General features: G+C 39.0%; 1 protein-coding gene across 2 annotated transcripts in view; it reads left to right on the top strand.

The window, feature by feature from the left end:
- ccdc146 (coiled-coil domain containing 146) overlaps nucleotides 1-22,150 on the top strand; it is a 48,681-nt gene extending 26,531 nt beyond the window's left edge. Inside the window, exons 9-24 of one of the 2 annotated variants that reach the window (XM_067582405.1) lie at nucleotides 69-296; nucleotides 420-509; nucleotides 958-1,054; nucleotides 2,352-2,444; nucleotides 2,807-2,974; nucleotides 3,725-3,813; nucleotides 4,714-4,878; nucleotides 5,173-5,248; nucleotides 5,690-5,838; nucleotides 5,941-6,169; nucleotides 15,444-15,554; nucleotides 15,714-15,851; nucleotides 16,442-16,567; nucleotides 18,586-18,708; nucleotides 20,274-20,354; nucleotides 20,703-22,150. In XM_067582405.1, coding sequence (XP_067438506.1) covers nucleotides 69-296; nucleotides 420-509; nucleotides 958-1,054; nucleotides 2,352-2,444; nucleotides 2,807-2,974; nucleotides 3,725-3,813; nucleotides 4,714-4,878; nucleotides 5,173-5,248; nucleotides 5,690-5,838; nucleotides 5,941-6,169; nucleotides 15,444-15,554; nucleotides 15,714-15,851; nucleotides 16,442-16,567; nucleotides 18,586-18,708; nucleotides 20,274-20,354; nucleotides 20,703-20,903 — 2,164 coding nt within the window. In that variant the 3' untranslated portion in view covers nucleotides 20,904-22,150. The remainder of the gene's footprint in view (nucleotides 1-68; nucleotides 297-419; nucleotides 510-957; nucleotides 1,055-2,351; nucleotides 2,445-2,806; nucleotides 2,975-3,724; nucleotides 3,814-4,713; nucleotides 4,879-5,172; nucleotides 5,249-5,689; nucleotides 5,839-5,940; nucleotides 6,170-15,443; nucleotides 15,555-15,713; nucleotides 15,852-16,441; nucleotides 16,568-18,585; nucleotides 18,709-20,273; nucleotides 20,355-20,702) is intronic. The other variant, XM_067582406.1, reaches the window with a different exon arrangement.
- Nucleotides 22,151-23,164: the final 1,014 nt, after the last annotated feature.

Here is a 23,164-nt window from a genome sequence, read left to right on the forward strand (position 1 = left end):
CCAGTCTGGAGTAATAAACAGATACTGACACTCTTCCTTCTGTTTTCCCCCCCACAAACACACATCAGAGCTGCAATGAAGAAGATGGAAATGATAAACACAGAGATTTCAGAAATAGAGCAGCAAGTGAAGGAGGTGGAAGAGCGTAATCATTCCCTTGGATCAAAGAAGAAGGAGGTGATGAAGGAGCTGGAGGGTGTCAGGGCCCGGGTAGAGGCCGGTCAGAGGGAGTGCAGGCAGCTGCTGAAAGAGCAGGAGGTCAAGAAGGAGGAGGAGGTTGAAGTCATGGGGATCAGGTATATGCTCTTAACAAAATCACAGTCAAAAACAGACACTGGTGAGGGCAAATGTGATTTAATGAAATAAACTTTTGGGCTTTTTTTTGTTTTCACTCATGTCGCTGTGTTTTTCATCACCAGGGGTATCCTGGAAATGAAGCTGCAGAACATCATGTGTGACAGAAAGTACCTGTATGAGAGTCAATCTTTGCAGCTCAGGGAGAAAAACAGGTACAGAATGATGTCAAACTGAGCATCCATCCCACCACTAAATGAGTCCCCACATACCAATAAAACTTTATTACACACTGTCCATGAGAAGGTTTTGCACTGTAAACCTAAAATAAACAGTATATACATTGCGGCAAGAAACATTCAGCAAAAGAGCTTATTGTTTTACACCTTAATTACTACCAAATGTCATTCTTGCCAACTTGTTGCCGCACTCTTCAGTCTCTGTGCATAGTACTTTTTAAACACTTTTATTATTTATTTGAACAAAAGACTTCCCAAGCAAGAGTTCAAATCATTTCTTTAGCTGCATTCTACTGTTGAAAACATGAATATTTGACAGGAATCTGTGTATAATGAGCCTAATTTGAGAAAATACATTTCCTGAGAAAAGTGTAGCCTTATGATGATGATACACATTTCAAAAGGTGTCTGTGTTTTTCCTCAGGCAGATGCAAGCCCTCAAGAGGATGGAGTACGCGTCGACCATGTCTGCCGAGCAGCTCCAACACACGCAATCTACCTACGTTGAGTTACAGGCACAGGTGATGGTGATGTTACTTTTGATGCGTAAAGAAAAAGCATCAGCTCAAATTTGAAGCAATTTGAGTGTTCTTGAGTGATCCGGCATTTTTTTAGCATCTGGAAGCTTTTGTTAAGTTCCTGGAAATCTGCTCAAATTATGTGAAAAACTTTTTTTACATGTAGGGTGTCTGAAGACATGCAGATTTTACCGGCAAATCTCATAATGTTAAACATTAAATATAATCCTTGTGGTTTGCAACATTATGTTTTTACTGCTACTGGCGATTGGTTCGGAAAAGATTCCAGGCTTAACAGGTGTGGGAACATTTTCAGTGTAAATGTCAGCATGCCAGTAATCGAGAAGTCGATAATCGCCATTACATCAGGAGCATTTTTAAAAAAAAAAATAAAAAGTCCTGTAATTTTACTGGTGTGCAGTTTTTAAAGAGAAAGCAGATGGAAGAAGAAGAAGAAGACGCATAGGTGAGTCATGGGAAATGTGTCAGCACATTTCACAAGCACACAACAGTATGAAAGGAAATCACTGTGACACATTAGAGATTTCCCACATTTAGGAAATATTGAAATCAAAGCAGCTCTAAGAAATGATTCATTCATTTCCATTAAACTGCCAATCATTAATAACTCTCACATGAGCTATTACTCACAATGAATGTGACTGTGAGGGCTGCTTAGATGAGGATTCACCAGTGTATGAGTTTACCACAAAAATTTATCTCAAAGAGGATGTGATTGATAGTTTTATTTACACAATATGTTGTTATGAACTTAACACAGAATGAGAGCTAATAAGGACTTGAAATAGTGATGGTATTTGGTGTAGTGCTACATACATACATATATATATATATATATATGTATACATGTAGCTCAAGTAAAAAAAACGTGGCCTTGCATCGTGTCTTTAAAACATCTTAAATATATTGATTTAGTCTTCTTCTTCTTGTGACTAACATTTTTTAAATATGTGGCAGCGTAGTTCTATCACTGAGCAGAAAGCCTGGCAACGCTGCAGTGAGGGGCGATCCTCCGCCTAAAGGAATTCATTCTTTATTAGTCTGGGTGAACACTCTCAGTGTCACAAGATCCAACCGCGAGCAGAGAGGCCTGAAGAAATTTATGATATATAGTACTAATTATTTTGCATTCAATGTTTGATGTGGGATTGATTATGCACTGACTGAATTTAATAAGAAGTTGTGGTGATCTTTGTGCTGGATCCTCATGGTCTTTCCTTTCTCAGTATGTAAAGTCTAATGGTAATTTGATTTTTGACATTCTGCCTGGTATTTCCAGTTGGATGCCGTTCCCAAAAGAGAGGCCAGTATCCAGCGGAGGATGGAGCTTCAGAAAGAGGTGGACGCTCTCAAAGTCAGCTTTGAAAAACAGGTGGGGACGTGTGGGCACAACGTGGGTGGATACAATATCATTAGCGCCTGCAAAATGCAATGCAGTCTACTGCCGTAGCCCTCTAGAGTATGTTTAAGGAGTTTGTGAATTAATTTTAATTTAGACTGTGATTGCAAAGTGTGCATCTTGTGTAAATAAATGTCAGTTTTATAGATAAGATTTCTCCCTTTGTGATCTTTATGATCTTTTGGGGGAAAAGCTTGTGAGCTGTGCCCCCGTAGTTTCAATATCCATCCTCTATCCATCTTCCTTGTAACACAATCAATAGCACATCAATATCAGTCAAACTGGAATCAGGAGACTTTTCAACTGAGAACATTGCTAAATGTGTTCCCTCCTAGCTATCAGTCACTGAGGAGGAGAGCCAGAAGAAGCAGCAGTATGAGATGATTCAGGAGCTGCTGAGGGAGTCAAACTGCCTCCGAGAAGAACTCCACAACCTCAGATGTCTGACACAGATCAAAGCTGAGGAGAGGGGCCAGAAGCACCGTGAGCTGCTCAGGGCTGAGGTGCAACACACACACACACACACACTAAGGCAAACAACAGCAAAAGGACGTATGGAAAGATATAATTTCACCAGGTTTTGATGTGTTCAATGGTGCATTTGATAACATGCAGACATGCATATTTCACACATAAATATGCCAACACATCAAAGAGGGACTAAAGAAGTTTTATATTTTGGGCACTCTTGTAGTTACAGTAGCAAGAACACAAATTCATGGAGAGTAAATGTCAGGACTTTATTGCCTCTAACGGTATTGCTGTGAGTGATCATTTCAGTGTGATTTGAAAAAAATACTGTATATTTAGAATACCATGCAATTTTAGTTCAGCCAAATGGAAAAAAAGAGTCTAAGGGGGGCAAACTTTGGCAGACATGACATTCATAAGTGGTTGTGGACTTCATTAAAATCAGATAAACTTGCATTTTTGAAAAGGTTATGATATCACTAATGACTACACTTAAACCCAAGTCATCAATATCCAGCTCCAAAATGAATTAATGACTTCAGAAAACTCCTAAACATCAACACCAATGTATAAACTGACTGCTACTTTATGGATGTATATTTTTTTCTTTTGTTTTTTTATTTATGCAAAGTATCAAAGGGAAGGGAAGCTGCTAATACTGAAAAACGTGTCCCCTCAAATATGTTTAAAGGTTGCACTCACACACACACACACACACACAAACACACACCAGCAAAAAGGTGATGATACTGTAGTTTCTCCCTGTGTGAACCTATCTGCAGCAAATGAACCAAAACATCCAGCAGGAACTGCGAGAAAAAGCCCTGATCATCATGGACCACAACAAGCTCAACGCTGTGCTGCAGCGCAGGTGTCACTGTTGTTTTCTCTTCTCTCTTTTCATTGTCAGCCTCCTTTCATGAAAAGCAAAGGTGCGTGTCATGATAAAGAGGATTTCGGTTACAGAGAAGCTGCTAAGCTGTTAATAGGTAGTGTTAGGGAAAATATAATTACCTCATCCTCTGTCACTATCTTCCTGTCTCCTGTCCATCTTTCTGTCTTTTACTTACTTTTTCTTTCTCTTTGTTTAATATTAAGATTATTCAATGTCAACAAGTATCTGTATAATAAGTAAAGCAAATTAAATTCTGTCTTTGATTTGGTAGAAATTCATAAGATCATCCTCTGCAGTAATTACCAAGCTAACATTGCTGTACGCCTGTATACAGTACATTGATGTTAACAGTTTCACAACTGATAATTGATTCCCTGGTTATTTGTTTGGCTCCTCTGATGTGTGTAATGGCTGGGAGCACAATTAATTCAGACATCTGCACATGTTGCCTGGGCAGAAAACCTTATCTCACTAATTGGTCATACTTCAGTGTTCCGAGTTAGACAAATGCATCTGGTACCACCCAGTACGACAGGAGGCTCTCAAAATACATTCAGCTAGGTCACGACCACACACTGGAGTCTGCCCCGAAAAAACTTCATCTAGTCAAGCAGCCACAGGGTGGGACGGTAGTTCATTATTGTGTGTCTTCTCACCATGTAATTGCAATATGAAAAAAAAATCTCATATTTAGCTAGCATTGTTAACAACTCTAATGTATTACATGAATGATAATAATTTGAATAAACTCTTGGTGACACATTTTCTAAAACAAATGTAAACAATGTAGAAAAGAAAGCTGCTCTGATTGCAACCAGACTTTGTAATGAGCACCAAGTTTGTTTATGCTAATCAGTGTGTTTCTTTTTCCTTCAGAATATTACAGTATTGTAAACTGTGCGACATGATCATGGAAGAAAAAAATAAGTATGTCAAGCTCAAGCAGATCTCCTCGCACACGGTCACGGAGTTGATGGAGCAGGTTAAGGTCCTTGAAAACGAGACAGAGATCCAACGCAGCATAGTCATCAACAAGGACAGGTGTGTGCGCATGTGTGCGGTGGGAAGAAGGTTGAGTGTATGACATGTTAGTACAATGAAATAATACATCCTGATGCCAAAAAGAAGGCATAGACATCCATAGAACAAAATACTTTTAAGAGCATTGCAACAAATGCTGCCTTTGTGAAGTTGATGATGCTCAGTTTTTCAAATAACTTCATACTTTTTCTCAACCAGTGCATTTGTTAGTACGTATCAGTGGTGCCAAATCAGCATACCTGTCAGTATATTTCTCTTCTAGCAGTTTCTTCTTTGTGTGTGTGCCCATTCCAGATCACTCACAAAGGCTCGTATGAAGATCTCCAACAGCTGCAAAACAAGGGACAAACTACACAACGACATGTCCAAGGTCCATCTCGTCTGCTATAAGCTAACACATTTACGTTAACAGTTTACAAAAAAACCAGTATGTTACAGAGAAAGCCTCAGGGGTCCAAATTTTAACAGAGATACTTGTTTAAGCTGGTTCCAGTGAGCTAAAAAAGTTTCTATCTGGGTACTTAAATGTTTTTGAGGCCTTGTATTTATCTTTGTGTGTTTCATAACACGACAAGCCACACACAGTTCACCACAGTTTGTGAACTCTTGTGTTGTCTCTTGTAAAAGTCACATCTTAAGGCTAAAGCCATTTAAAAGAATAAACATATGCCTTAAGGCTTAAGTGGTTGGTTTGAATGGTTTGGTTGGTTTAAATACATGTTTGTGCATCTATATTTAACTGTTTTTCATCCAACATATCCCTACATCATTCATTTGTGTCTTCTTATAAGTCTAAAAACATATCTCGTAGGCTGCTTGGAAGCACCGTCAGATCAGTCAGGAGTATGAAGACAACAAATTGGAGTTGATGAAGCTCACACAAATGAACAACATGCAGGAGCAGGCACTTCTGGAAATAAACAAGAATCACGAGACAGCCATACAGCGTCGCAATTCCCTGTATGTTCCTAATTTGAAGCTTACATAATGTTGCCTTAGTTCAAGTTAACTATTAATGTCAAATAATGTGTATATGCGCCTTGCCGTGTGTGTCACTTACAGTGGCATTCAGCTCCTGGAACACGAGGAAGTGTTATTCAACTACCATGAGAGGGTGAACATCCAGGAGGCAGCAATCACGAAGGGTAACATGACGCTGGAGACCCTGGAGAAGGAGATGAAAGACTTACAGTTGGCCATTAGCGAGGAGAGGAGACAGATAGACCTGAAGAAGAAGGAAGTGCCCATCAAGAAAAAGCTGGAGGCAGAGATCGCCATGCTGCAGATAGAGGTGGGGGAAAAAATATGCATATAAACCAGCACACTTGGCAGTCTGTAGTTCAACCAAACTTGCAGAACTGCATACTGATTTGTTAGCTGTAGGTGGAAAAATTGGTGTGTATTCATGAGAATGATTTCCTTAAAACTGTGGATTTCATGGAAATCATTCGTAATGTTTTGTAAACACTGATGACAGTGCCCGAGTAACTCCCAAGACCCACGTCTACTTCTTGTTTCTTTCCCTTATTTCTTCCAAAGAAGAAACTCTTTCTTTTTCAAAGTTGATTAACTAATATCTGCTGTGAACAGAGTCTACTGTATAGTTACTGAAGATTACTGCGTAGTTGTTTTAGGGCCTGCATCAGGTATATTCTAGTACTGAATGAGCATTGCAGACAGGAGCTCGTTTTCTAGGCTTCTGTGTTACCTCTACAGTTCCCCTCAAATAGCTTTGCTGATATAGCAACTCATTTATGGAGAATTTGCCTCCAGTATGCTGCTGCGCACATTTCCCCAACGTCCAATCACAGTGTGACCACAACTACGTCAGGGTGTAACTCGCCTCATCAGATTCAAAACGCTATCTGGAATCAGTTAGACCTGTCAATTAGCGCTTCCTGGTGTGATCACACGATAAAAAGTTGCACTCAGGAGACAGGATTAACCACAGGCTTTGTGTACACAAGCTAAGCAAAGTTTTCCTTGGAATCCTCTGGCAGTTTTTGTGTTTACGTGTGTGTTTGCATGCATGTCCATAAACCAGTTTATCCAACAGTGCTGCAGGCCATTGTCCTGCAATGTGTGTGTGTGTGTGTGTTCCTCTACCTCCTCATGTGATCATGTGATGTCAGTGGAGAGTCCTTGTAGGATCGTGTGAAGCGTGTAACAACACAGACAGAAAGATTCACATAGATCACCACAAATGAGCAGACGTCTCTTTTGAAATACTTGAGACTAGACTTTCTTGAATAGACTCATTATTTATATTATACTTGGCTCTTACACTTAATTTCAGCAACAAGTATGTTTTTTGACCTTCCTCTGTGTGATTTTACTTGTGCATTTCAAAAAAAAAGTCTCTTAACCCTAAGACAAAGTTTTTAGAAAAACAACATTGCAAAAATCGTACTCTGCTGTCTTTGATCACTTATCAAAAGTGGTCATTTCAAACCTGGTTTTCAGAGCTGATCCTTTCACTGCTGAGGTGAACCAACTGTTGTTGAACACTCTCAGAAGTTCGAACAGACAGAAGCAGCGAGTTCACTAACTAAACTCCGAAGACAGACGTGCACAAACAAGATGAAGATCTAAACCAAGAGAGACAAACCCAAACAACCAGACACCGCTGCGAGTTTCACAGAGACAGACGTAGACACACATGAATAAATAAAATGAAAACACAAACATATTCAAGCAACTTTGCAATGCATATTGACAGACACGTAGAAGGAGAGAGATTTGAGCGACACCTAATACACACACACACACACACACACGCATACACACAGTTTCCCTGCCAGCGGCTGCGTGGTGGGATTGGGTGTGTTTCTGCAGAGGATCAGAGTGACTGGTTTCGAGTTGCTGCTGGACCAGACTCCTCTCATCTGAGCCTTGTGCTCTTTTGGATGAACGCAGTGTTGGAACAGACTTCATCATGTGATGCTTTCGGAAGAAAAAAAAAAGCACCCCTTTCCCCTTTTTTCCTCCATCTGTTTACTCCTTCTGCTGTTTATCATTTTGCTACAGTGGGCCTCTGTGTTGCTTTCGAATTCATTTCACTTTTATTTTCTATTGTTTTCTCTCATCATCATCATAAATTCCTTCCCTCTTAGACTCTTCACCCCACGCACCCCGCCTTTGCCTGACCGCACTTCCTCCCATTATTCTCTTGAGCTACTCTTAAGGTTTTTGTTTAATTGGAAGTAACTCTATCTGATCATCCTCCCTTCCCCCTTCCACATTTTTTCCCAAGTTTATCTCCATTTCCCTCTTCCCCTTTCTGTCTGACCTTGCATTTGGCTGTACATGCAGCCTTTAAATTCATAAATTCCTTTTTCCTGTCCTTCCTTCCTCCTGTTTTTAGCATGGATTTAGGGATGGCAATGTCAGCCTTATGGTCAGTCCACCACATTTGTCAGGACTGTAATATCTCAGCAACTATTGGATGGGCTGCCAACCTTTGTAGAGACGTTCATGGTCACAGAAGATGAATTCTACTGACTTTGTTGACCATTTTTCCTTGAGCTTCACCATGAGGTTGACGTTTGTGATTTTGAGTGAAAAGTCTAACAATAACAATAACTTAGGTGATTATTAACTTTTCATGTAGCATCATCATCAGGTAAAGTTACGTGTAGATATATTGTTTGTTGTTTAATTGTGTTGTCTAGTAGTTATTGGAATGTCTGTTGATATTTGATGTGGAAACAATCCCACATTTTCCTGTGGATAATTGGTTTCTGCCGTCTTTCATGTTTCTAGAGTGGGTGCTCACTGCTTGTCATGTGTTTGATTACCTCACCAGGTGCAATGCTAATTACCTTGAGGGGAATCACCTGTGTGTCTGCTACTTAAAAGGCAGCTACACTGCATGACTGTAACACTGATGATGGCTGGACAGCCGAAAATGTTTTGTCTTCTGTGACTAAAGGCAGATCTTGTCATTGAGAGCAATCCTCCTCAGCATCAGACCAAACTTTTAATTTGTCCAATACTTTGGTTTATGACAGAATACCTGCAAAATTAAAGACAGGCCATCAGCCTCAGGTGTACTTTTAGTTTAGTGCTAATTAGCAAATTGACTAAACTAAGATGGTGATGAAGTTAAACATTGGTAAGTTAAAATACTGATGTTAGTCTTTAGCTCAAAGCTGTGTTCAAGTACAGCCTCACAGAGCTGCTAGCGTGGCTGTAGACTCTTACTGTTGTTTGGATGCACATGCAACTTCTGGAACTTTCTAACAACCAACACTTACATCCCTGATTGGTGCATCAACCCATCTGTCTGTTCATCCACCCAGTCATTCCGTATATTCTCCTTCCTGTGTAAATAGCAAATCATCTTCTAAATCGCCGTTTTCCCTCATACAGCCGTATAGCTCCCCTGGGTGCAAAAAGTGAAACACAGGGGTCTCTCCTCTTGCAGGAGGCTTGCCAGCCCAATTCATTCTCTTTGCAAATTCATCCTCTAAGCGAATTCAATTTCCATGCAACTGCTTTGCTGTCAATTTATCATATATATTGTATATTTGTATTCATCTGTGACCAGTTTATCTGTTCATTGCAGACGGACCCCCCCCCCCCCCCCCTCCATTTGATGGGGAATTTTTGACAAAGATAGATCGGACCATCTGTGAGACTATTGAAGTTCAATATACTCTGAGGCTTTCATTTGCTCTGAGGAATTTTAATTGCCGCAAAATAAACAGAGGTTGTTGTTGGATTCAGGATTTACAACTTGTTTGAGTTGCTGGCACATTGACATCTCAAACACATACAGGCGCGTACACATGAGCACAGAAACTGACATCAGTGCAGCGTTTGTGAAGTTGTGATAATACCCTCGCAGCAACAACTGAATATTGTTCAACAGTCCTCTAATGACTAGCTACACTTGTTATACTTACCCACATGCATGCAAAATATCACAAACATACAGACAGTGAGATATTTACAGAACACAAACAGAACAGAGTGAGATTCATGACAGGATGGAGATGATAACACACTGCATCGTCCCTATGGTAGTGAGTCATATTGTTTGTCTGTCCCTCTCTTAAATCTTTGTCCAACCTGTCTAGAACTTATTACCATGGGGAAACCCTCTGTGAATTGTGTCTTCTGAAAGACAGTGTGTGTGTGTGAATGTGTGGAAGTGTATGTGAATTGTACTGTACGTGAGAGACTAAAGGCAGACTGGTAGAGAGCAAGCAAGAAAATAAAACAAACAGAAACAGAAAGGTTGATAATACTGTGACATGCTGTAATTTCAATTGTGTGTGTGTGTGTGTGAAACTTCATGCTACAATTCTTAAATTCGTAATTCGTTAACTCACCTCTTAAAACACTGTCTTTTTTTGCAGGACTGACTAGAAATTAGCTTTGCTCAAAGTTCAGCACACAGAGATCAGATCTCAAAAGCAGATCATACAGCAGATCTCAAATGGAAAACAACTTTTACTCAACAAAATATTCTTTTTTTTTTTTACCATATTTAAAGCACAAAAACCTTAAATAGAAAGATGACATTGTGACAGACATATTTTACCACGACCAACTAAAAGACGAGGCCTGCTTTGGCATTTCTTCATTAGTTGCCCGCTTTATAATTGATTTTAGGATCTTACTGATTACTTTTACCATCCTTTTATTGAGGTCCTGAATATCGTCTTGTTAATTCAAAATTTCTATTTATAACAGTATTCCCAATTAGCTTTGCATTCCTAATTTTTTGCACTGTCCACCTTAACTGCTAATACATTATGGGAACAGTAACTCCAAATCATATCCAATTACTGATTATGTCTAAGGTTACGCGTGGCCTCAGTTATCTTTCTTTTAATGTCTTATGAGACTCTGTGTAGCCTGAGCTTCTCTGCATGCAGGAGCCTTAATTTATAACCATTCCTGTCTCCCAGGAAGAGACTGAAAGGGAGGGAAGTGGTTGTCAGGAGCTTGAAGGCTGTTAAATGATTTGAGAATCACCATCATCTTTTAAATCTCCTCTAGAAACATACCTACATAAGATCTTTTATACCCTTAAACTTGTGATCATTTTGTGCCCCAGTTGCCTTATCTGACATTGTGTTTGCAATGTCTGTATTTATTTATTCCATGTTTTTATTCATTATAATTGTTGTATTTATGATTTGACTTTGTTCGATTTTATGAGGTTGTGAATTAGTTGAAAATCCGCCTCACTGCTGGTATTGCTGTCACTCGAAGGAAAACCAACAGCTGACATGGTTTTTCTCTGGAACGGATCAATTTGACATCAACAGTGTGAATCTGTTTACTAATATTACATGTGTGTTTTTTAATATTGTGTGCTGTTAAATTCTAATTTAGAAGACAACTTAAAAATGCACATTTCCAAATCAAATTAAAATTTATTCCTCATTTGGGGCTTCTGGAAGCTTAAGTTCAGCTCATTTGTTCACATGTTCTGGTAATTTAACCTCACATAACCTTATTATGATTATGATTTTACTGCTGTTTTACTTTACTGACCTTTCTGCTTTACTGATCTGTCCCTTTGTCTTTTGTCATGTGAGGCACTTTGTAACCTAATTTGGCATGTGGTATATAAATAAGGTCATTATTTTTTTATTATTATACTGTTAATCACGCAGTGTGCCATCTATTATGTGGCTTTTTAAGCCATCATGTCAACTGCTAACTGAGCTGAAATAATGTAAATTAGATGCAAATTGTATTCTGCGTGGAAGCTGTCATATGTACAATGCTTTACAGCATTCATGAGCCAAGAAAGAAGCTATTCTTTGTGACTGTCAGATGAAGAAAACAGAGGCAGGCAGGCAGGCAGGCAGGCAGAACAGAGACACTGACACAGAGACAGATGAATACAAAGAGAAAGACAAACATCAGCGCATACGAACAACAGAGAGAGGACGGGTATAAAAATGTTAAGAGCAAGGGCACAACAGAGAGAAAAAAAAAAAAAAGATTGATTGAAGAGTGGCAAGAGGAGAAGGAGAGTGACAGAGACGCGCTGTACCACATCCATCATGCAGTGTTTAAATGGCTTAGAGTGGTTATGTATGAGGGTGGAACACAGATCAATCAGACTCAGAAGTGAGGACTGGGCACACACTCCTCTCAGTCGGGCATTCGCAGAGTCTGACGTCTGCAAAGTTCATCTTCATTTAAAGCGTTGAAATTAATCAAAACATCTTTATGGCCAGTGACAGGTTTCTTGACACTGATGTTTTTTTCTTTTTCCAACCATTACATAATACACTTTAATACACTTTCATAAGAACAGGTAAACAAAATTAATTTTTCTAAGCAATCAATATATATATCCTTGATGTTTACTTTGACTTGTGTAAAGTTATTACCAGAAAGAGGGCATTTATTTATAGTGCAATTAATTTTTCTGTCATGACAAAGAGGTTTACATTTTTCTACCAACTGACAATATCAGCTCTTGTTTAATTTGTGTAATATCTGTGTGGGCGGGTACTAAATATAGTTACAGTTACAGCAGCCACACAGGCGTTTAACCAGCAGGAGGGCCGACATGTTGACTGTTGCTTCATCCACATGTCATTTGATGTTACCCTGTGACTGACTGTTACTCTGCGTTGTGATCCGAATCACAGAGTACTGAAGGAGAGACAGCTGTAATGCTAGCTTGACACCCCCCCCCCCCCAGTGTTTTGTGGTGTCACTATGATCACACATGATCCTTTACAGTTCCATGCCCTCATTCGTATGTTCAAAAAATACACAGAATCATTTTTCCGGCTTTGTCGCTTGATTTTGACTTTGAAACGATCCTAATCGTGCATTCGACTGCTCGCGTCGGGCTTTTGTTGTCAGTTATGTTCTCTGTGAAAACTGCAGATAACACTGGTCTGTTGCAATTCCTGTTTTTCAGCATTTCTTGTCTGTCTCCAATTCAGTCTTTCTTGTCTGCTTTCACATCCTATCGCTCCCTCCTTTTCTCACGCTGGTCCTCATGCTGTCTTTTCTGCTTTGCTTTGCTCTTTCTCACTGTATCTTCCTCGTCTCAGTCTTTTATCATTCTCTCTGAATGCATCTCCGCTCTCATCTCTGTCTCTGCTTTTCAATCCATCAGCTGCTTTTACTGTATTTTCTGCCTCTCGAGTTTTTTTTCCTCTACTTGAGTATCTGTAACTTTACCCTTACAAACACCTCCATTCATCACATGACAGGCTTACTATTAAGTTAAAGCCGAAATCATATGACGGTGAGGGAGAAGCAGCTCTATTTAAGGGGCTGAACCCCTTTTTTAGTCTGTTTTAACCAGGCTTGCTGCCTGTTTGCATGAGCGAGGCTTCATTAATCTTGTCCGTGAAGGGAAGGGGGAAATGGGAATCATCACTTTGTTCCACGCTGTCACACTTTCACATTAGATACCAACACGTAAACATACACAGGTGCGTGTACGTACACACGTATGCGCTGCATGGTTGGATGGAGAAAAGCTGCTGTTTCATAAGCGAGGTCATGTCAGGTCACACCCTGTTTTTCTCCTCAGTTCATCCTCACTCCTGTCTTTACTCTTTGCTGGCTATCCAATCACTTCTTCTTCACTTTCTACTTGTCTCCTGCTCCGATCTCCTCAGGCATCTATTAATATTTTCTCCTGTGGTGTCTTTTTTTCATTTTTTTCTTTCTTCTGTCATTTGATCTGTGTGTTTTTTTCCCCTCCTTTCTATTTTCTGCTTACATCTTTTTTTATGGTCCCTGTCATGGCTCCTTGATCATCTCAGCTACATATATTTTTATATATAGACTACTTTTATTTTGTTGTGAAGGGTCCGTTGGGTATTTGCATTAACTTCCCTTCTGAGATGTCGTAGCTACAGTATCATTTCCATCTGCAGTCTCTTTTCAGGTGTCTTCGTAATCTACATGAAATACTATTTATTATAATGATCTGTATTTTGCATAATGATTTGCATTTTCATCTTGACTGACATGGTCAGTAAAAGTGAAGCTGTCTCATTTAGGGCTGCAAATAACAATTATTTTCATTATCAGTTAATCAGTTGCTTATTTCTTCAATTGGCTGATTAATTGTTTATTCTATAAAATGTCAGTGGAGCAGTTTGAAAATTCCCAGTGTGTACAGCTTTTTTGTGGATAAACAGTCCAAAAAAAAAAGATATTCACTTAAATCAGTGTCCTGCATATTTTAGATGTTTTCCTCTTCCAACACACCTGATTCAAATGATCAGCTCGTCATCAAGCTCTGCAGAAGCCTGATAACGACGCATTCATTTGAATCAGGTGTGCTGAGAGTGAATATTAAACTTACACTCATAGGGTGGCCAGAAACACAACTCCAAAATGAACGCTCATGTTATATCAATTTATATCAACTTAAAAATGTTAGTATGTCAGTGTTGTGTTTAGCTGTTTCGTTCGCCCCTAAGTGGCAAAAAATAAGTGAATGTAGTGTGAACACACAGTTTCCATGAATCTTCCCTAAGGGTCTTTTAAAGGTGGGAAAAATAACTTTATTCCACACAGTCCCTCAGTATCACATGAATATTTCACATCAGCTAACCTTACATTAGCTGTACTCTAAGTTATCCTCTCTGTAAGACTTTTTATTTCTTCACAATTGTATCAAATGCAGTCATACAGGATTCCCCTAAAATTCAGCCTGAAGTAGTTGTTTGGGATTTCAAGAATTAAAACTAAAGTTCTGTGCTTTGAACCATCAATCTTCTGTCATTCATCTAATTAATTAATCAACTAATCATTTCAGCACTAGATGTTTGTACGTGGCCTCTATTTCTTCTGTTCTTTAAGGCAGCAAGGCAGCCTGCGTAGTTAAAAGAACTCATAGCATTACCAAATCTCACAACAGCCAATGTACTTCAATGAAGTATCCTATCAAAAACTCCTTTAGAATAAGAATGTCAGCTTACGGCATGAATCTAAAATGCCTTCGCTCTCCCCTCACTTAATTTTAATGTCTTCTCTTATCCTCCACCCCGCCTTTTGTCTCTCTCCGCTCTTTTAACTCAACGCCTTTGTGCTTTCCTTACCTCACATTTTATTTCTGCTGTCTTGCGAGATGACAGAAAATTAAAAGAATAAAAACCCCAGTCCCTTGGAGGGATCCTGTGGTGTTTTTTTTTTTTTTTTTAAATTTTGGTTTCTCTTATCACATTCTACCACTTACTTGTCACCTAGCGGGAAGTGGCTCCTATATAGGCACTACATTTAGCTTAGACATGTCTCAGGTTGGGTTTTTTTTTTTCAAATCCCCAGAGCAGTAAGTAACTTGAATGCCTGGAGGAAAAGACACTGGAAACACAGGCGGTTTTTGCTTTTATGCTTTAATGTTTGTTTACACATTCATTTAAGTGAAGAGTGCTGTCCTGTGGGAAATAACTTGTATTATTTTCATTATGAGACATCGATGACAGTGACTTGAATACAGTCTGGCCTGTATCTACAGTATAAATGCCTATATTATATAACTGAATACTTTATCTGCACTGTTTTTTCCTTGTTTTTATGTTAATCCATCTCATACTCGTATTCTTTGTGTCTCTCAGTTGTCAGAAGCCAGAGATCAGAGTCTAGAGGGTCTAAATCGAACAGCTGATTACAAAGAGCTAAAAGGCACAGACCCTTCAACTGCGGAACTGGTGAAGAAGATCGAGCAGGTACACTGTAACATTACAATGTGTTAATGCTTGCTTGTGTGTGCAAACGTAGCAACATACATGTTGTCTGTTTAATGAATTTAGATCCTCTTTTTGTCATTTTTAAGCAAATATCGCAACAGTTTTGTGGTGAAAATGTGTGTGTCCCTATGCGTGTAGCTGGAGATGAATCTAGCAGAGCGTGAGAGACAGTGCCTGGAAAAAGAACTCCTCATGGACCAGGTGACCCGGCTCTCGAAGCCGCTCAGAGAGCAGGCAGACAACTGCCAACAGGACCGACTGTCACTGGCAAAGAAGGTAGATAAGAAGGTCCACTTACAGTACACACAGACAGAGATAAGGCTCAGCACACAAGCACACACACATCAGACAATACGGACACAAACACACGCTTCCACACAAAAGAATACACACTCAGACTAACTAACGTATACAAAGGCAATTGTATCATTTTTCTGTCCATTTACAATCACACTAGTGTCTCTTTTTCTGTTTTTCCCTCTATAAACACACTGACACGTCGGTTGCAGAGCATGTGCGCTCCATGTGAGGAGCCCCGCAGAGTGGGCATGAAACAGTTCACTGACCATTATAAATGTGTCTTACTCTCACTTGCTGTCTATCTTCTTCTCTCCTGGGCTGTCTTTATTTGTCTCATAAGTTGTAAATAGTGTCAGATGTGTGCAAAGAGCTACAGTGATTGAATTGCATTGTAGAGTGTAGCGGAATTCATATTGAATCATCAGCTTCACAAAATGTATGTTGTAAGTTGCATCACAATGTGTTTGTTTTTTTTCCAGATCAGTGTGAGAAGTTGAGATTTACCTAATCTGTATGTGTATGTGTGTGTGTGTGTGTGTGTGTGTGTCTGTGTCGTCTGCCTCCAGCTGAATGAGCTCCGAGCTCATATAATTGACACCAGTCACCGTATGATGGCTGTCTCAGCGGAACTGTCGATGAAGCAAGCTGCTGCTTTGTCTCTCCAGCAAGAGATCAAAGAGAAAGAGCTCCAGGTCAGAGGTGGTCCCAGTCGCTCATGCCTTCACAGCACATACCGCGCACAACAATGTGACTCTGGAGTCCAACCTGCGATTTCGGTTGCACGTTCTGCCCTCAGCCTCCCCACTGTCTTTCCCATTATTCCTGTCACTGTTCACTGACCGCGATCGAAGAGTGAAAAGTGTCTTCGAAATCATTTCTCACTATGTCCCATTTTTTGCCTCAAACTCATTTATTTAGCTTATTTGCAGAGCAAAACAAATCAAGAGGTAAACACAGGGGACCAAAATAACATTCAGCCATTTATTTTCATAAATAATAGAGGAAATGAAAGCATCAGGGAAACACAGTTATATTAAGCAATTATGTTAAGCATTCACAGGCACCACTGGTCCTGCTATTAGAAGTTAGCAGACTTTTCTGAAACAGATTGTCCCTATGCAGTTATATTGCTTGTTTACTAGAACTGAAAAATAGCTGTGGCAGCTAGCAGTTAGCCTGTTATGAACTGCAGTATATCCATAGCAACCAAGAGGAGTTCCATTGCTGTTCTTTGTACCAGAAGTATCACCTGTTGAAAAGTTTAAATACTGGCTAACTAACTTCACTGTTCATGTGTTCAAAGGACTTTTAAAGACTTTTAATTTGCATCAACAGTAAGTAAGTAAGTTAACATCTTTCAGATGGTGGTTTTACGTAGTCTTAACTTCCTGTTCAAATTCAAATGTTACATCTAGTTGTGTAGCATTCTTCTGTTGATGTTTAAAGCTAAATACTGTATTTATATTTTATACGTTTGCCTATATGTGAGCTAAATCCATCTCTGCATAGCTATGCTCTTACTATATAATATATAATACATATACCTGTTACTTTTTATTTCCTATCTCCTATCTGTAGACAAGACAACTAGTCAAGCTAGCTAACTCCTGGGAGTAATGTTTGGCTCTTTAGCTGATTAATGTTCCACTATGTTCACCAGCCAGTTGCTATATTTGTGTGCTGTTTTGGTGCTGGGCAAGTAGTGGATAACTTACAGTGGGATTATTAGAACTTTTTCACCAAAAACAGCTACCTGCTCCAGCTGGAAACGACACTGTTGAGAGCTGTGAGAGTGAACCAAAACAGTAAAGTTGCAGGCCAGAAAAACCAAAACAATGAGCTGAAAGACGATAAAAATTTCTGTAGAGCTGAGAGGATGATTACCTTCTGTGGCTTCATCACCATGGCCGACATTTCACATTATGCATAGTCATTTATCCATCGTTAATCTAAAAGTATTGATTTGTGCAGCTTTAAGGTAACATTATTTTTATTCATTTAATATTGTCAGTCATATCTTGCATAACTGCACTGAGAAAAAACAGTTCACACCACCATCTTCAATTTAACTAACAGAAACATATATGTTTATTTACTTTGTAAAAATTATATATTTTGATAGCTTCACGCTTTTTCAGTATTAAGTCCTCCCAATTCCAACACCAGTCTGCCCAACACCAGTCAATTCAACTTTGCAAGCATCACATCCAAACATACATTTCCATTCAGATATGAAGTGACAATGCTTAATCAATCATATTACATGTTTTTCATTGAAACCTTTAATGGTTAACAACTCATGTATAGAATAGAATATTCAAGCTCAATGGTTTTGGGATCTAAGAGAAAAATGACAGACATCAGCTAAACCATCATTTAAGCGATACACTTTGAATTCAGAGACTGATTTGAACAGCTTTTTGGCTCAATAAAAAATACAAGTTCTGAAAATGAGCAGATACCCCACATGCGTTCAGAATGTTTCAAGATATGTGTGTTAATAACCTGAAGAGCCCCTGCAGCTGATGTATGCCTGCAGCAAGACTTAGAAGTAGAAAACGCAGGGGCATAACTTTGCCCAAGTTCTGACACTAATACGACCATCTGTTTTCGGGCGCAGTTTGAATTGAATCAGGCCAAGAGAGTGCGAAGTGGACCGAGTGATAGGAATGCAAAGTGAATGTTTCTCGCGCTGCCCCTGTGTTTCCAGATGGACAGGTGCCAGCAGCGGTTGGAGCAGGACCTGCCACTTTACCCTGATATAGAGGAGGAATGGAGGAGGATGCTCCGGGACAAGAAGAGGAGACAAAGGGACAAAGAGGAGAGAGAGAGGGTAAAGAAATACAGACATACACAAAGATCACTGGTCAGGAACTGATTAAAGCACTGAAGGGCAAGAAAAGAAGAAGGAGTGACAAAGAAAAGAAGCGGAGCGGGGGGACATGACACGAGGCCGAAATCGATTAATATTCGGAGGCACAAAAGGGCTGCTGTATACCTGAACATGCACAGGCTGAGACAGTAGTGAATAGAAATCCTCCAAACACACACAGGCTAGGCAGGAAATAGAGTAGTTTTGTCAAAATGCACAAACACAGGACAAGAAGGGCAGACAGGAGTCGAGCCCGTTTACACAAGAAAGGGATCAGTTGTGTCTAAAACCAGTCCAGCTGTCTGAAGCTTGTTGTTGTACCCAGTTTATTCCTGTTTAGAGCCCCAAAACACACCATAATACTCTACATGCACAATGCCAGACAAAAAATAGGAGGAAACTTGCACAATCAGAAGTTACATTTGGAGTCATTGTTAATCATCCGTTTTAAGCTTTTTCCATAAAATGTACTGTATTTGTTTTTGTGAACTTGATAAGAGAGATATGTTCTTTCCTGTTTATTTATTGGCAGTTCTTGCATTTTTTTTTTTCTTTTGCATTCAAAGCCATTATTCATTGTTTTGTGTGCACCCCTTAGATCACATGCCAGGGTATAAACTACTGTTCATATGCATGAGAAAATCGCCATCTCTTTGAAGTCTCTGTGAGATTTAGGCACAGTTCATTTGCATGCCGTTGTGAGGTGAAAGTCAAAGGCGTGACTGTAGTGTCACGAGGACGTGTGCACGCTGGAAGAGGTTGTTTTTTTTTTCTCTCAGCGGGAGTCCGCCATGGTTACAAATTGATCCATCAGCCGTACTGAGTTCAAATCAATTTTGCCAGTCACTGTCCGTATTCTACAGGCTATATTTTAGTTTTATTAGAGGAATTTTTCTGGATTTTTTTCCAGCCATAAATAAACTGTATTCAATTATTTAGCAGCTGTAGCTCAGGTCATAGAAAGGGACAGATATTAAAGGAACAGTCCGACATCTTTGGAAATACACTTATTCACTCCCTTGCCAAGTTTTAGATGAGAAGACCGATACCACTCTCATGCCTGTTTGCCAAACATGAGGCAAGAGCCAGGAGGTGATTAGGGTTAGCTCAGCATATTGGAAGCAGGGGGAAATGGCTAGCTTGGGTCTCTGCAAAGTTCAACATCTCTAAAACTTAGTAATCAACATATTGTTTGTTTAATCCATAACAGAAATATAAAAACAACAGTTGCCTGGTAGTTGCCTGGCAACCACAACGAGACAACTCCTAGACGACGTAACTCCGAGTGTTCTTGAGCAAATAACTGACGTCCAAATCGCTCTTGATACTGTGTGTGTGTAGGCAAAATGTAAGTCGAGGAAAAGTCTTTCAAACGAATGTTACGTAAATTAGCTTATGTTACAAAAGGTAAAATAATTACTACAGAGAGAAATACGTGTACCTAGTCACCTTTAATATATATATAAATAGTGGCACTTGCATTATCAATTGAATTTTAAACAACACCTCTACGTTCACCGTCTTAGAAACGTCTTAGGAGGAAAAACCCTGAACATCATGTCAGCGAGTCGTCTTTGTGTCATAAGCTGCATCAGATGGATTCACAGGTGCAGTTTATTGTCTATAATCCTGCACATCACATCCTACAGAGAATCACTACTATCAATAATCTCTCTAATGTGTATTTTCAAGTACTGTAGATAAAAAAATCTCCAGTCAGCCTTGTGATTCTGAGCTCATGAATTCTCAATTGTTCACGCTGCCCTATTTGTCTTGAGATATAAAAAAATAAATAACTAAAATTAATTATTCCATTTACATGATTAAACTTTGGGAAAATTAAATTTTAACTATTGAGTCCAAGGTCATACATTATTATATATTACATTAAATATTAAACCTGCTGCTTGGTGTGTGTGTGTGTGTGTGTGTGTGTGTGTGCTTATGTGCTGCAGCTGGCTGAAGAAAACGAGTGGAACCAGTTGCCTAACGGAGAGTACACCACAGCTGAAATCCGTCCCAACGCGTACATCCCCCAGTCCGACCAGCTCCCCCTGCCCAAACCCTACGGAGCCCAGGCCCCCTTCAAACCCTCCCAGCCAGGAGCCAACATGAGACATTTCCGCAAACCAACACTCAAACCTTTAGAGATATAAAGAGCAATATGCATACATTCAGATTAAGACCACTGTAAATTCATGAACTTGTGGGTGTTAGTATGGATTTATTTTTGTAATCCACACAGTTCACATCAGTGTCCTTCAGGAACATTTCATCTCCACTTGAGGAATCAAATAAAAATTTAAAAGCAAATGCGCATTTCAATTTTAAAAAATATTCTCCTGTGCATTTTCACTGACTTGGCTCTTTCCTATCAAACACCTATTGATCTATCTGCTCCTTCCTCCAACTTCTCTCTGCTTCTCGTGTTTGTTTCCTCACTGTCTAGCTTACCACTGCTGTTTTGTCACGTGTGTGTGTGTGTGTGTGTACTCCTGAACTGCATCTGGTTGTAATCTTGTTTCCTGTTTTCTTTTTTCTTTTTTTTAATTTACTGGAAAGAGCTTGTTTACACTCTGCTTGCAGCAACACCAAATACTGTAGAGGAGTGGAAGGGAAAACAAGAGAGCACACAGGAAAGATGGAATTTGTAAGTGTGTGTTGTTACATCATGTCCACCAATAAAACATTTTGTTTATTTCTGTACCCAGCAACATATCATGATCGTTTAACTGCTTTTCTTAGATAAATCCATTTCTCGGGGACACTGGAATATTTTTACATACTCTGCCTTGTTGCCATTTTAACCCTCACGCTTCTAATGTCGCTGTTGATGAATAAATTGGATTGGGTTTAAGCTCTAAGCTAGGTTAAGAGTGTCTGCTTAATGCCTGAAATGATAAATGTAAATATAGAGGGGAAGATGAGGCAATGAAAGAGCATAGAAAATGACAAAGAGAGAAGAGAATTTAAATGAGAAGGAACGAGAGATAGATGGCAGTCGGAAAAGACGGCAGAGGAGAGTCAAAGGAAAATATGGAGCTCTAAATGAGGTGGAGAGTTCAGAGTTGGTTACTTGTGACAAAAAAACAAAGTCACATGCTTTCAAAGCTTCTGGAGCTCCATCTGCTGATCTAGCTTGATATCAAAACAGTTTTCTCGTCAGTAGGCGTGTTCTGCTGCTCGTAAGCGTGTGTGGGTTTGCATACCAAGTTTATGTGGGGACCATTACTGTGTACAGCATGATTCCCAATTACCTCATCTACTTCTGCAGTATAGCCAGGGAGTACATGGAAAGATTTTGGAGTAGCTCGACTAATTTGAAAGCATAGACGTCATGATTTGATACAAAAATATATCCACGTTGTGTTCAGGAGAAAAATAAACATCCATAATAAAATTACATATTGGTGTCATAGTGAATTTATTGTCACAGCACTACACAGAAAACACCTCCCACTAGCCTGAATTGGTTGTAATGGATGAATTATGAATAATACATCTGTAGTTGTGATAACAAATTACTGTAAAGCCACATGTTGCCACAGAAAGTTTATGAAAACTAGTTAGCAAGCTAACAGAGGTCGAATTTGTTAGCTAAAAGTAATAGATCATTTAAATAGTTAAAGGATGGAGTAATTTATAAACATGAAATAATGAGCTAAAATAAATGGCTAAACAGCTAAAAGCAATGGATAAATGGTTGAGCTAATCAGCCTACCTAACATTAATGGATAAAAAACTGAAATAGCTCAAAGTAATGGATAAACAGTTGAAATAATTAGCTATAGACATACCTAAAAGTTTTAGATAGATAAGTAGTTAGCTAGGATAACTGGTTGAAATAATTAGCTAAAAGTTGGACAACAGATGACAATTCTCTGGCTCATTTACAGTTCTTTTTTCTGTTAACAAGCATTGTCCCTGTCAACAGATGAAAATATAGCTAATGGATAGACATAATTACCTAAAAGTTTTAGATAAATAATTATCTAAAAGTAAGGATAAATGGTTGAAATAATTAGCTTAATGTTGCCTCTTCAGCATCTCGCCAGGGACAATAGATGGAAATGAGCCTTTTAGGCTAACTCTGGCTCATTTAATTCAATTTTTTCTGTTGATTAATGAGTGTTGTCCCTGTCAAATAAATAAAAATAATAAATATATAAAAAATAAGTAATTAATAAACAGTTTAACAAAATAGTTAATGGATAGACATAATTACCTAAAGGTTATTGATAAATATCGGTAGTCAGCTAAGTAAGGATAAAAGATTGAAATATTTAGCTAAAAGGAAAAGATGAGGGTACCAAGTGGTAGAAGTAGATACTCAAACTTGACCACACCGACCTAAACGTTGACAGTTCAATTGTATGTAAGAAATTATTTGAACAAATGTTACTTATGAACTTTAAAA

This window comes from Thunnus thynnus, chromosome 23 (assembly GCF_963924715.1).
Source record: "Thunnus thynnus chromosome 23, fThuThy2.1, whole genome shotgun sequence".
NCBI lineage: Eukaryota > Metazoa > Chordata > Actinopteri > Scombriformes > Scombridae > Thunnus > Thunnus thynnus.